The sequence below is a fragment of the Drosophila mojavensis genome, unplaced genomic scaffold, assembly GCF_018153725.1.
Source record: "Drosophila mojavensis isolate 15081-1352.22 unplaced genomic scaffold, ASM1815372v1 contig_80, whole genome shotgun sequence".
NCBI classification, from domain to species: Eukaryota; Metazoa; Arthropoda; class Insecta; order Diptera; family Drosophilidae; genus Drosophila; species Drosophila mojavensis.
In genome coordinates, this window is record NW_025318906.1 from 551,065 (window position 1) to 566,057 (window position 14,993).

Consider the following 14,993-nt stretch of genomic DNA (forward strand, 5'->3'; position numbering starts at 1 on the left):
CGTGTGTGTGTGTGAATCACATTAATTCTTGCCAGCAAATAATCCTAGCACTCTTATTCATTACTCATTCTGACACTTTTCAAAAACTACGCACAAACAGACTGACAGACAGAGAAGGGATGAACAGAGTGACAGAGAGAGAGAGAGAGATGGAGAGAGAGGCTGTTGGAGAGGAAAGGAACATCGTATAAATGCAAATGTTGTCAACTCACAGAAAACAGACAAGTTTCCACTTGTGCCGAAAATAAAATGAATGAATATGAAAACCCACACAACAATGAGACGGACAAACAGATAGAGAAAGAGAGGCAGCTAGAGAGACAGGGCAGGCAGTTTCTGACAGCACTTCCCTGAGAGACTAACTATCAACATCATTGGTCATCAGCACGTCTCCTGTAATTGCGTGTGTGTGTGTGTGGATGTGAGTCTGTGTTTAGGTGTGAAGCTAATGTTGCCTAAAAGCTGCCTCAACCCAAAGCCACACTTTAAGCATTTTAAGTTTTTGGTCAACCAGTTGTTGGAGCGAGAGTTTATAAATGATCAAAATTCTGCCCACAAAAGTATGCTACGCTTTTGTATGTGGTGTTGAGCTGTTGAGTTGGTAGAAATTGTTAATGATATGCCGAAATTAGCAAAGGGAGGACCAGAGTGGGGTATTACATCATGAAAGTGTTAAGCTATCCATAAGCCTGTATTTTCTATGAAGCAGCTAGGAGACTAAGAGAAGCTCGTAGCTGTGTGTTGATCACAGTCTCTCTGAGAGCTGATCTTACGAGGAGAAGCTGAGAGATGCTCCAACTGCTTGGCTAGAGAAGAAATCATGACAGATACATATATAGAAGAGTAGAGCTAATTTAACTAGATTCTACGCTCTCTCTGTTCATGTATTTGTAACTTACAAATGGACGCGCCGAGTTGTTGTAGCCGCAGCCAATATGCTGGCTATCGGTCTGATGATGAGCCAGAGAAGTTTTCGTCACTGTCTGCAAATAGGGCGAATTGACCTGCGGCACGTTGCCAGTGGGCGTAACCTGTGGACGCCAAGTAGAGCCGCCACTAGAGAGAGGGAAAGAGAGATGAGTTTACTAGTACACAGTTCTAATATAGTTAGGGCTGAGTAAAATTACCGCTGCACTGTGATGACAAAATTGTTGCCCGAGCGCACAACAATGTCCTGGGCATCCTTGTGGCGACAGTTGAAGACGTCCACGTCATTGATCTTAATGACAGCATCGCCTGGCTGTAGGCCAGCCTGCTCCGCTAGACTGCCAGCATTCACCTGCAATTGCGATTGAAAGGAGAGCAGCAATTAGTCAATCAGTCAATCAGTCAATCAATCAACCAGTCAATCAACTAAAAGTAAACGAATTCAGCAAATATGCAAACCTCAGCCAACAAAATTCATTCATGGCTCAGTTTTTGCACAGTTTCTTTATGTTTCATTTTTCATTTTTGTTTAGTTTATGGTTTCGTGTTTTCATTTATTTATTTATTCCGCTGGGAAATTGTGCGCGGCTAAAGCCATAAATTTGCCAACGATTAAAATCGTAAAAGTTTCACAGCCACAACAGAAGCTGCATTTCCCCCATTGCACACATGTGTTCAAAGAGCCAGAGAGAGAGAGAGAGAGGGGGGAAGGAGAGAGAATGACCTGAGAGTGTGAGAGGGCTTAAGGGAAGAGCGCTTGCCACGCTTTTAATGCAAATCTCTTAAAGCTTAAACTTGAAACTTTTCACTGAAATCTGTTTAAAGCTGAATAAGTTTTTGATCTAAATAAATTGTGCTTAAACTTGAAGAAATTCGATTGAGGGCAAAATATCTCGACAGTTGCTACGAATGTTGTATAGATGCAAAGTATTTTGAAAACAAATAAAAATATATTACAAATTCATATTAAATTCAATACAAATAACAAGAAAAAAATAATTTTTATTTTCTTTTTTTTTTCGTATAATTTTTTGATAATATTAATTTATTTTCTCTTTAGTTTATGTATATGAAATATTTATTTACCTTTACTTTTCCTGTTCATTATATAAATAATTTATTTTATTATTATTTTTTTTTTTTTTTAGTTTGAAAACATTATCAATATTATTAAAAATTTGAAATAATTTATTTAATAATATGTTTAATCAAACTAAAATGCTTTGAATCGCCACAGCCTTCGGCAGCTTCAATCGGCCGCAAAGCAGAAACCTCAAAGTCGCCGCTGCTGTTGCACTTGACTTAAGTCTAGGCTCGATTTATGCGCCGCAACTCCCCACCTGCCACGTGACTAGGCTCAGGTGTGTCGAGCTGAAAATTATGCGCGCTCTGCACGTTTCCACTTTGCCAAATTGTCTGTTTATCAGACACAGACCAGCCTCCTCGGTCTCTCTCTCTCTCTCTCTCTCTCTCTCTCTCTCGTTGTCCCTCTCTGTCTGACTGAACTGTCGAATGTGGTTCGCTTTATATTTACACAAAACAACAACAAACACAAACACAATCACATGCGAGTGTGTGTGTCTGCTGGCTGACTGCATAAATATTTCATTGGCATGTTCGCCAAGCGAGACACCTAAATTTTGTAATATTTACAAAGTTGCTAAAAATGTGGCGCACCGAAAAAACCAAAGCCAGCCAAACCAGAATCAACCTGAAAGCCTGCAAAGCCCATACCCAAAATCTGGGAACCAGAACCAGAACCAGAACCAATGAAGCCAACGGAGCGGGCAAACGACAGAGAAAAAGAGGAAGCAAATTGAAGCAAAAACGCGCGACTCTCTCTCTCTCTCTCTCTCTGTCTGCTTCTCTTTCTCTCAATGGATGCTGTTGACATGTTCATTTTCTTGTAACATGTTTGTTGTTGCTGCTGCTCGACTGCTGAAAATTGAAATTGGTCGGACTTTGAGGTGTTACACAGTGCGCGAGAGCGAGAGAGAGAGAGTAGAAGGGAAACCGAATCAAAGTATGCGCTGTTTCGCATTTTGTTTTTATTGATTTGACACAAGTATATATACCCTATACCTGTAAAGCATTACAGACATTTTGGGCAATGTGGAACAACTGAAAAATGTTAAACAAAAACTTCAAGCTGAAGCTCACAAAATTATAGATATAGACTATGGTTAGGCGATTCATTCCACAAAAAAGTTTTCCTGCTTTAGCTTTCTACTTAAATGTGTTATACAACACTTATCAAGCTGCTTTTGCAACACTGAAATAATAATCACAAAGTGAACTCACTGTCAATCGAATCTATGTCTTAACTCTAAGCAATTGTTTCGAATTCCCCTTTCCAACACTGAAATCCGTAATGCTTCAAGCCGTATTTCCAACACTTTTGTATTCAGCAAGAGTAAACATTTATTTGACTCTTATTTTTATAAGGTATTTGCTACATGAGCTTAACTTCCACTTAGTTCTGTTAGAGCAGCTTTTTTCTGTTTGCCAGCAAATTGCATGTCACAAAAGTGCGCTTGGATTTAATATGTGTGTGTGTGTGTATGCCTGTGTGTGTGTCTGTGACATTGGAATATTGACATTTGGACAGTTTTATGAGTACCTGCGATCAACATGCGCGCCCCGCCCACAATATTTGTCCACTGTCTATGGCTGCTCTATCTATGGCCGTGTTCATGGCTGTGTTTGCGGCTCTCTGTGGGCCGGGACGGAGCCACTGCACCGCTGTCCGCTGTTTGCCAGCTTTGTTGTGGCTTGGGGCCGCTTGCGCTTGTTAGACATTTGTCAGCTTTATAGCATTTGCGGCCAGCCGCCAATTGACAAGGCATTTGTTTGCTGCCTTTGACTTATGAGCCTGTCGAGAGCGAGCTCCATTTCAACTACCATAAAACGTTGACCCCCCTCTGGCCCAGCTGCAGCGGGCGACACACTTTGACTCTGGCTACAGTTTGCCAAAAATTTGGAGGCCAGCCAGCACGAGATATTACATGTGTTAACCAGAGGACCCTAGCAAATGATGATTTATAGCAGGACAGGGGTGCAAAGGAGAAAAAGAGAGAGAGAGCTGCTAATAATTTGATATGAAACACAAATTAGCATTTTGTATTTTCATTTGATAATATTTGCGATGGCAATGAAATGAGAAAGAAACGAGATGGGACGAAGTGAGATCAGAAGAGAAATTATAGGCTGAGTTCAAATGAGATGAGCTGCTACTGAGCAACATTTGCTAATATTAAATTTAAAGTGCCTGAAGGCAAAGCCCAAATAGCACATATACGGTGAGGGAGAGGGGGAGAGTGGCATTCATAAATCCATATAGCAAATTAAATTTAATAGCCAGACTCAAACAGAAATGCTCGTAATCAAGTCAACTAATCCATTCAAGTGCATTCAAATTGAAATTCACTTGACAGCGATTGTAATTGAAATGGAGACCATAGTTGATGCTCTTGCCTTCGCACTAAGGCCGCACTAACTCTGCCTAGCTTATGTGCTCCCGTTTGCTCTAGTCAGCCCAGCTCCCACGCCCACTTCTTGTCAATTTCACACACTTTTGCCTAAGCCAGAAAAACATATCCTTTAACACTCTGCAATTTAGGCTAGCAATGTGTGTAGACACAGAGGGAGACAGAGGGAGACGAAAGATGCACGCACATTTTGTTGCCAGTTTACATATATGAACAGTGGGTGACAAAAGTGTGTGCACTGCTCAACTACTATATTGCTACTAGGTCCACTTTCATTTGGTAGAGCCTTTTCAGTCTAAGCGAATAGAACAATGTCTGCAAATTATTATGAATAATTGGATTTCAAGGCGTGCACTTAACTTTATTGCCCACTGTAGAGACGCAGGACTCGACAGCATGCAAAATATTTATGTTGATAAATCAAGTTTGCTCTTGTGGATTAGGTGTATCTAAAATAAATTAAATTTGCGGCGTAAATTGTAGGCCAAACACAAGAGGCAAGTCCTTGCCAGGCAGGACGAGGGCAGCGCGGAAGCTGCCAAGTTGTTGGCCAAGTTATGAACTTGTTTAATTGAAAATAAATCAGTTTAAAGGCAACATAAACCGCACCAACTCCATTTGCCAAGCCAAGTTTTATCTTCCTCTGCTCTACATGCCGCGCTCCTCCGTCTACCCCTCCTCCACCTCATCCACTTCATCCTCCTCCATCCGCTTATGCGCCATAAAAAGCAGAAAGCGAAATGCTCGTAAGTAGAACGAACAAACGCTCAAGAGCTGGACGAGGAGACTCGAATACTGCGGAAATGCAGCGCGCAAATACAATGAATCTCAATGTATATGAATATGCATGGCCATCACTCATACGCCCCATCTGCCGCGCTCTCCACATCTTCCAATCTCTCTCACTCTCACTCTCGCTCTCTCTCTCTCGCTCGCCCGCAGTAAATCAAGCAAATGCCGCTGCGGTTTCTCTGCCACAACAAATGTTGGCCGCAGCACTTGACCAGACCGAAATACAAAAAAATACCACGAGGAAGCGCAGAAAATGAAAAAAAGGGTCGAGCTGCAGTTGCAAACTTGGCAAATGAAGAGTTTTCCCCTTTGACCACGCCCCACGCCCTGGCTGGCCCCCGCTTGGGTCAGCTGCCCCATCCACGGGCCAAGCAAAACAATCCAATCCAGCGAGCTGTTAATGCAGCAAAGTAAATACAATGTTGGCCAGAACTCCTCTTGGGAACTGCTCCAATTTTTGGGTGCTGCTTCCCCTATCTAGTTCCTACTTCTGTTTTCAATTGGTCAACAATTTACAGCCAAGTAATTGCAATGTGGAGACAATGAAATTCCGCTGTAACTTTTGCTCCAGCTGCATCTTCATTTACTAGTTCCTTAAGCTATTCCTCAGCCATTTACTCTGTCTCATTCCAATTTCTTCAACTGGCGTTTATTTATTATAAATCAGTGAAGACAATAGAAAGCCAAACCTGTCCCAGCTGCTGCTCCCTGAATTATTTCTCAGCTCTTCAACTAGTTCCATTTTCAATTATTCATATTCCATATTGGACAGCAAACTGAATGCAAAGCAACTTTTGTTCCAGTTCACTTGCTGATTTCTTCAACAGTTCTTCAACTAGTTCCTGGTTCTTGAGCACTGATTCCTTTTCAATTATTCATATGCAGTAGGAGGAACAGTAAAAGTTGCTGTATCTGTCGCTAATGGCTTTCTGCCTAACTTCGGGTACAAATTGCCAACTTTTTTTTGGCCTTTTTTCTAGCCTTTTTTTACATGCTGCGCATGACTCAACAGCTCACAAAAGTTATTTATTTATTGGCTCCAAAAAAGAAGAGGGTAGGGAGCAGAGGGCCCAAAGTCCAACCCAGAGCCTGCTTTGACATAGCTACAACGGCAACAGCAGCAGCAACTGTTGCAACAACAAAAGCAACATTTTGTTGACTGTCGGCAACATTTATAAATTATGATTGCAATCAACGTGCCACAAAGCGCGCTCGCTGCCCGAGTGGACAAGGTTTATTTTTTATTTTATTTTTTTGAAATGACAGTTGCAGTTACACACACACTAACACCCACACATACACATACACACACACACAGAAATTTATATAAATGTTGCGCTGCATATTCATAACTAGCAAAATGGAAAAACTTTGCACAAATGAAATTATTGCGGCCAATGCCTGAGGAAATTTGTGTTGCACAGCTAATGAAAGGTTGGAAGGAGAGCGGGCGGACAGGTGGGCGGGGCGACAGCGACTCGGGGAGGCGGCGAGGCAGCCGACTGACTGTTTCTGGACGCTTGTCAAATCTAGCGAGCGTGGGCAGCGCCTGCCAAGCGAAGCTCAATTTATCTTCGGTGAGGCAGGTGAGGCTGGTCAGGCGGGTAAGGCAGTTCGCACAGGGGGCACAGGTGATAAAGGACACTGACAGCTGCTGCGCATGTGTGGCAACACCTTTTGGCCAACGAATATGCGCATACATTCATGACTAACTGTGCTGCTGAGCAACAACAAATGACGGTAGCTTCGAGCGATTGGAGATCGGATGTCTTGGGCGAATACACTCAGAGAAAATATAGCAGGTGAGTCAGCTAAGCATTTGGGATACTCGAACGCTTTTCTCGGGTATTCGAGTGTTAGCTGACTGTGATAACGTAGCGAGGAATATTACATGTCATCATGTCTCCTTTCGTTCAGTGTACTTGACGCTCGATATGCCGTGCTTAAACCTATATTGCCTCGAATATTCAAATGAATCTCATTCCACATGGCGCTCACGTTGCCTTTAGTTTGCTCTCATGTGCGCAATTGCAACTAAAAATTTCAATAATTGTCACATGTCGACTTCTTGATTAAAACCAGGTGAGTCGCGGCGTGGGCTGGAGCCAAGGAATTACATTCCGGGCCACATGACACCAGCAGCCAGCAGCCAGCAGCCGGCAGCCGGCAGCTTGGGTCTTGGTTAATGCGAATGAGAGGGTTCATTAGGCAAAATGTTTGCCGACACAGGATACCTGCCTGGATATGGGTTAATAAGACACAAGACGCGCTAAAGTGACAAACGCCAGGATGACAGGATGCCAGGTTGCCAGGACGTAGTTACCCCTGTCAGAGCAGCGCTTCCTCTATCTCTCTCCCACTCACTCTGCACCCTTACTCCATTTAAGCATCTTGTGCGTGTAAAGTCATTAGAGAGTGCAGAGAGCAAGGAGGGTGTAAATATTGCCAAAAGCGCCAGGCAGTCTACAAAAACACACAGATAAAGAGAGAGAGAGAGAGAGAGAGAGAAAGAGACAGAGGCTGGCAGGCGCACAGATACACAGCTTAGGCTACGGGCGGGAGCAGGGGGCGTGTCGTGGCGTGGTGTGCGCCAAGTCAACAACAGGCAACTGCCGCAACGCAAACAAGATTAATTAAGGAATGTAAATTTCGTCAAATTACGCGCCATTGTTTTCCAGATATATGTGTGTGTGCGTGTGTATGGGTGTGTGGGTATATGTGTGTGTATGTGTGTGTATGTGTGTGTCTGTGTGTAAGGATGTTGAGATTTTTTCGTTGCATTAAACAACATCATCAATGGGTGGTCTCGGGCAATGTTTTTGAATGATTCGCGGGCAAGGTCGAGCGCGTCAAAGGTTGCCAGAGGTGTGTGTGTGTGTGCGTGCTATTTTGGGGCATTAGATGTATCCACCCCGTGCGCTAAGCTTTTCAATTTGACGCTTAAGGGTTGGCCAACAACAACATATTTTTAATTAGCCTCGCAGTTCACCGAAGTTCGCTGAGTTTCTCGCTGACATTCGCATGCGGTTTGACATTCCTCTGCCTCTGGCTCCGCCTCTGTCTCTGCCCCCGCCCCACGCTCTCCCCAGTGACCAGTTAACCCTTTGTGTATTGTGTCAAAAGCATGCATAAATTATTATTATTATTAGAATTTTTGGACCGCCTGAGCTAATGAAGCCAGGCAAAAGCTGAAGATTCTAAAAGTTAAATTGATGCCAAAAACTCTGTTGAGCCTTGGTAAACATTTTCAAGGCTCGTTTCCAGCTAACTGAAACCCAAACAATCCGCCAAATACAGTATATATATTCTGGGACGACATTATCTGCATAGATGTATTTCCACAGACGGGCAAATAGGAGCATGGATCTGTCTGTCTAATGTAGATGCTTGATTATATTAAGCTTGACTAACTTAGCTAGAAAGACATTCATATGCTTGCATGTCTCTCTTTAGTTTCAATAATTATAAAGGTATTGGAATTTGAAATATATCTTAGTTTCTTGGTATATCCCACGACCCATTCCCCTGCATCTGGGTATTTCCCAGTTGAGCACTCCCTCTTGCTGTCATGTGTTCCATTCTGCATTGGAAATCTCAAAAGAGAATATTTTGGCACATGTGAATGACACTGTTCGGCGAATCATCGAAAAGTTGCCCAACTAAAGCAATTAGTGCTGGCTCTGTGGGTGTATACCCTTTACTGGCCATCTCCATGTAGGGTATTTCCGCTCTATTTGCCCGACATGTTTAAGAACTTGTCGAACTAAAGCAATTAGCGCTTGGCCACATGTGCGTGTTTGGATGTTTGGAAAATCTATGGGCTAATAGTGCCGTTACCTGCGCAGCTGAGTTTTTCCAGACACCCACTCACACACACGCACACACACACACACACGCGCGTAAGGCAGACACATGTGGCGTTGTTGTTTACATTTGCGTGCCTAGAGGTCTGGCAAAAAGATGCAGACAAATCCGTTCGCACGTCCGACGTCCGCAGTCCGCCGTCTGCTGTTTGTACGTGTCGAAATGTGAGACCCAGCAACAGCAACAGCAGCAACAGCAACGAGAGCAACGGCAACAATAAAGTATCTGCAACTGCAAAACGCATTTTGTATCCGCAAGTTATGTCTGTGCCGAATGCCGATGCCGATGCTTTTCTCGGTTTGTTTGTTTATATATGAGGGATTTTTACTGTGTCAGTGGGCTAGAAATTGGGTCAGAGTTGCACTAAAGCTAAAATAAAATGCGGCACAGCAGGAAATGTCGATTGCATGTCGCTAGATGCGAGGCTCCCACTCTCTCAGTCTCCCTCTCCCTCACCCTCTCCCTCTAACACACACACGTTTCTTTCTGTTTGATGCTGTGAAAATTATTGTACAGCTTCATTAGTTCGATATGTGCGCTCGGCCTGCATATAACGAGATGAACTGGCAAACAGAGCCCGGCACAGCGCCCGAGCACCATTAAATAATCCATCAATCAACGGGCAGCGTGTAAACGAAAATTCTGACACCCATGAAATCGGTGTAAGCGCAATCTCAGACCTCGAGCGTGGCTCTGCCTGTCGGTCTGTCCATCCTGTTATCTGACGGTGACAGACAGACGCAGACCGAGGGACGCACATGAATGATGGCACTCAAATTACATTAAATGGAATTTCAATTGAGCCAAAGACGAGCAAGCAAAACCTTCTACGCCTACGCTCCGATATCAGTCGCTGACAAGACAATGCTCGTCTGTCCCCCAACCCCAACCCGAACCCCCGACCACGAACCCCAAGCGGCAACACGAAGCTGTAAATGGCATTTACATGTTCGCTGTCATAAGCCAATAGGCCGCGGTCCCTTTGCCATTTCATCTATCTCCCTCGCTCCCGCTCTCTCATGATGTGTGTCGCCTCTTTAATGAATCAGCAACAGAATCACATTTTCCGTTTTGAGCTTCTGTTGCATATGAATACGAATGCAGACACATTTTCAAGTCACTTTGAGGTACAGATACATTTTCTGCTAAAAATACTTGTTTGCAGTCATAGATACAGATACAGATACAGATACAGAATACAGCTGGAGATGCACTTCTGCCTGCAAGTAAAGCCACAGATACATTTCGAGGCACAGCCTCAGATACATTTGCAGTTGCACTCTCTCCGGAGCTGCAATCAGGCAAATGCAATTAGGATTTGTCGACGCTTCGTGTTGCGCATTCTAAGCAAAATTGGCAAGCGGCGGCCTTTTCAGTTGAAGCCTCAGCTTAGCTCTGCTCCGCTCTTCATTTCGTCTTTGGGGAGACCCAGGCGGTGTCCCATTGTCAATTGTTATCGACTGACGCGCCTCCCCAGGGACAACACATGAAAGACAAAGAACCCGCTGACACTGCAGAGGCCGCTGCAGTGGCCTCAGATCAAGAGCGCTGCAGAGGCAAAATAAAATTTGCTTGGCTAAGCAACGGCAATGAGGAGGCGACACCCGAGCGCGGAAAGGGAACTAGCTGCCGCTTGTCTTGCCACGTGTTGCAAGGCAACAGAAGAAGAAAAATACAATTTCAAGTATTTGCAGAATGAATTTAAATCTCTTTAAAGCCAGAGGAAAAGCCTGTTTCTAGACCCTTCCAAGACTCTTCTTAGACTACTAACAGTAGTTCCTGGACTATTCTTAATCTCTTTTAAAACTCTTCTTAAACTATTCCCAGACTCTTCTAGGACTCTTCATAAAGCTCTCCTCCTTGAACATTTCCTTAAGTCTCGAATACTTGATGCAGTCCTGACAGACTCTCAGAGTATCCGTCTCTCGTTCCCTCAATTAAATATTTAAGTTAAAGCAAATGCAATTTCAATTAGCGCCACAGCATTTGCCCATTAGCAGCGAGCGCGAGATTTGTGCCAATTGTGAAAAGCAAAATGAAGACGAAGTAGAGTATATATATAAAGAATAAATAAAATAGAAACAGAAACAGAAACAGAAACAATGTTGGCCAAGAATTCAAGACGAACCGCTCGGTCTCGCTCTTCACGGTTCGCGCAGTGAAAATCATTACGTGATTAAGGTCCCCATTACGGCGGACAGCAGAAAATAGAAAAAAAAAAAGAATAAAAAAGTAGAGCATAGCACGCAGACGGCAATAGACGGAGAGCAGCAGGAGAAGAGGATGCGTTGGCGGTGGGGCGTGGGGGCGTGGTCTAGATTGAGGCGAACCGCAATTGCTCTAAAAATAAATAGAAATAAATAAATCAACGCGAGAGCGCAACAAAAGCGAAATAAAGTGAAACAGCAAACAGCAAAAACAATTAAAAGGAATACGCCGTAAGCACTCTCCGCCGTCGATTCGTTTTCCGATTCCAGTGCACGGCGTAAAATTTGTATGCCAAACCAAATTTGTGGATCTAATTAAGAGTCTAAATTGTAAGCATTAAATCGAGCATTCACCCCCTCCGCCTCTCTCTCTCTCTCTCTCTGTTTCCCTCTCTGCCTTTCCCTCTCTGTCGCACTTTATCTGTCTCTTGAGTATGCTCTTGCCCAGTGTCCAGTTGCTCAGTTAGTAACCCAGTTTTTGTAGTTGAGTGCAAAACACAGAAAAGCATTTAAGTACACTCACACACACACACACACACACCTACACAAATACACATTCACATCCGTGCACACTCGCTCTGCGCGATTTTCTTGCTCAGCCTTTCAACAAGTTGGCAAGCAATGCAATTTACGGCAGGACGCAGCAACCGGCAAGGACATGGCCATTACTATGTGGCTGCAGAAGGATTGCACGAAATAGAAAGAAAAAAATGAATCGAGAGGAAAAACTAAACACGAAAAGTGCAGTCGAGCATAGCTGACTGCATAATGGTCGACTAAGATTAGAAAAGCCATAAGGGCCTAACTATATATATAGTTCTCTTCCGATATGCCTTGGCCCTCACACGGGATCTTTGCACTACGTGAGTCCTAGCCCCTACTTAAACTCTAGTTTCTAATTCCTGCAATAGCATTCATAATGCATTATGCATTTAGGCGGACAGTCGTGCAACCAATATGCCCATTTTCCACTCGCTGAGCGAGCATGAAAATAGGAAAAGAACTAAATGTATGCCAAGCCCACGCGCTGACCATTAATGAAAACGACGACGAGTTGGAAATGTGAAAATGCGAATGGCTGGCAAATTGTAAATTAATTGATGAAAGCTACGTTTAGAAGAGTAAGGACAGAGAGAGAGAAGGAGAATAGAGCCAGAGAGAGAGAGAGAGAGAGAGAGAGGATTCAAGTGCAGCTGCTGCTCCATTTGCTGGCCACAATATTTGAGCTGCATTTGGCATGCTTCAAATCGAAACTCGAGACCCTCCTCTGTGTGAGTGTGTGTGAGTGGCTCTGGTGCTCCCTAGCTCTAGCTCCTGGCTCTTGGCTCGCTGACAAATTGCTGGTAGCAAGATTAATGCTGTGCATTATCTTTTCTCATTTGTCGATTGTCAATGCAGCCAGTCAACCAGAGACCCCGACAGCGGCACACTTTACCTTTACCTTCAGCTGACGTTGTCTTTCCCTCCCCCACTCCGCCTCTATCTTTGTCTTTGCCTTTGCCCGTGTCCTGGCTATTGTGGTGCTCCGTTCTGATTTGTTTTCTCTCCGTTTCTCTATCAATGACATTTTTCAATTTTATTTTACTTCGTGGACAGTTTCCCAGTTTCATGTTTTCCTTAATGGCAAATGACATGGTCAGGTAATTTTCCATTACTCTTTACATTACTCCATCTCTCTCTCTCACGCTCCCTCTCTCTCTCTCTCTCTCTCTCTATCTCGCTGTTTCTCTGTTAATGAGAACCTTACCTTCGCTTAATCAAATAAGTGTGCTCTATAGTAGAGCAAGAGTGTTGCAGAGACAGGCAGGTAGAGTGTGGGAGGTCGCATCCCCTTTAACATACTCATAAAGGAAAACTGCGACTGCCGACTACCGAATGCCGCAGATGCTGACAGGCTTGTTGAATGCCACCAATTAGCAGCGAGCCAAAAACAATATGTTCACTGGCCCAAAAACAATTCTGCTGCCTGCGCAATCTAAATCCCAGCTAGAGCAACACATAACAAGTGAGTGTGGGCAGTGCACGACTGGGAAATACCCTTTAACATGGCGAGCTATTGGAGGGAGCTACTGTCATACATACTCCTATAATCTCTATTTGATATGATACCCCTTCACTCTTATACTGATAAATGTGAGCATTATTTACCCCGTTAGGCGCTATTAATCACAGTCTTATATCCCATTCACTCTTGAGACACTGAGAACACAACCTCACGCTCTTATGCCATATTACTCTTATAGTCTTATTTACTCCTAGATTCTTACAGTTCCACATCAACTAATATGCTCCGCTTACACATTTTCCAGGGTATCAAAAAAGGAAATGCACACATTTCGAACTCAGCTCGACTGCCAAACATTTCGCAGTGTCTGGAATTTTTAGGTCTAAATCCTGTTGGGTCATAAAAAGTGCTTATTACATTATCACCTCAAGCGTGGCTGAGCCTCGACATAGCCCCACACACACACACACTCATACACCCTCACAAACACACACACCCAGAGGCACGCACACTCGTTTCGATGGTCTCGATTGACTTGGCTTGATTTTTGTTTTCTTTTCTCTCCTCACTTTTTTTTTTTTTTTTGGTCTAACGTCCAAGGCTTAGGCTTTATTTTTGTGTTGCTGGCAGCTGCTGCTCCTGGTCATGCTGCTACTCCTGCTGCTGCTGCTGCTCTTGCGATTTTTTTCAATTTTCGCCTTTTTAGGCCTTTTCCACCTGAGCCTTGAGCCGATTTGGTGGCTGCTCGCTTTGCCTCTTGCCGCCGCGTCCTGGCTGCTGCCTCCCGCCTCCTGCCTCCTGCCGCATGGCTCATCAAATGCTTTCCAAAAATGCGAAAAATGTGTAAATTTTCCAATTTTTCTGGCGCTTCGCATAAGCCCTGGCTGATCCGCTTTTGGCATCGAGTTCATTCAATTTGGATTAAGTCGTTCGTGTTGATTAACGAAATTGACTTTTTTTCGCCCCTTTGCAGTATCCAGGCCATAAAAACTCGAACTGCTCCAGCTGCCAGCTGTAAACAATTTAAAGAGCAATGCCAAAAGACGCTTCGGCTAAATATCAGAAACAATTTGAAATGCAAGCGAGGCCAATACAATAAATCACAAGAGCAACGTCTCAATTTCCAGCGTAACAAAATATGCGTCATAACCGTAAAAAAACAAAAACAGAATGCGCCAAGCCCCAAAGGCAGATTGAAGTGTAAGAAGAAGAAGAAGAGGGGAAGAGGAAGCACAAGTAGAAGAGAAGGCGGAATAGCAGCAACTGCTGCTACCACATTTAGCTAAATAACTCAAATAAACAAGACAAGGCGACAGGCCATAATATATCAAAGCCCAAAGGCGACAAACACGATGACAAGGATTCAGACAGAGTCGAAGAAAGAGAGAGGGAGCGAGAGTGAGAGAGAGAGAGACATAATGACTGTCTAGGGCATCGACTGTGCCACTGTTCGTCTGCGTTAACTGAGAATCAATGACATATCGTTATGGCTAATACGTGCCCGTTGGCCCATAAAAAATTGTGAAAATAAAATATGAATGGGCATCAAAATATAATGTTGATTATAGATACATGTGTGATACATGCGCTACAGACACAGATCCACACACACACACACAATAATAATAATAATAACTGTATCATTGACTCGTAGTAAACGGATATGTCGATTGATACAGAGAGGGTGGATGGCGTGAGCTTTCAAAGCGC

At 43.8% G+C, this 14,993-nt stretch overlaps 1 protein-coding gene across 18 annotated transcripts in view; it reads right to left on the reverse strand.

Annotated features, from left to right (window-relative positions):
- The window catches only part of LOC6578270 (PDZ and LIM domain protein Zasp), a 64,486-nt gene that overhangs the window by 22,222 nt on the left and 27,271 nt on the right, over window positions 1-14,993 (reverse strand). For all 18 annotated transcript variants that reach the window (XM_032729952.2, XM_032729948.2, XM_032729953.2 and 15 more), the window contains 2 exons: window positions 1,128-1,279; window positions 900-1,056 (listed from right to left, as the gene is read on the reverse strand). In XM_032729952.2, coding sequence (XP_032585843.1) covers window positions 900-1,056; window positions 1,128-1,279 — 309 coding nt within the window. The remainder of the gene's footprint in view (window positions 1-899; window positions 1,057-1,127; window positions 1,280-14,993) is intronic.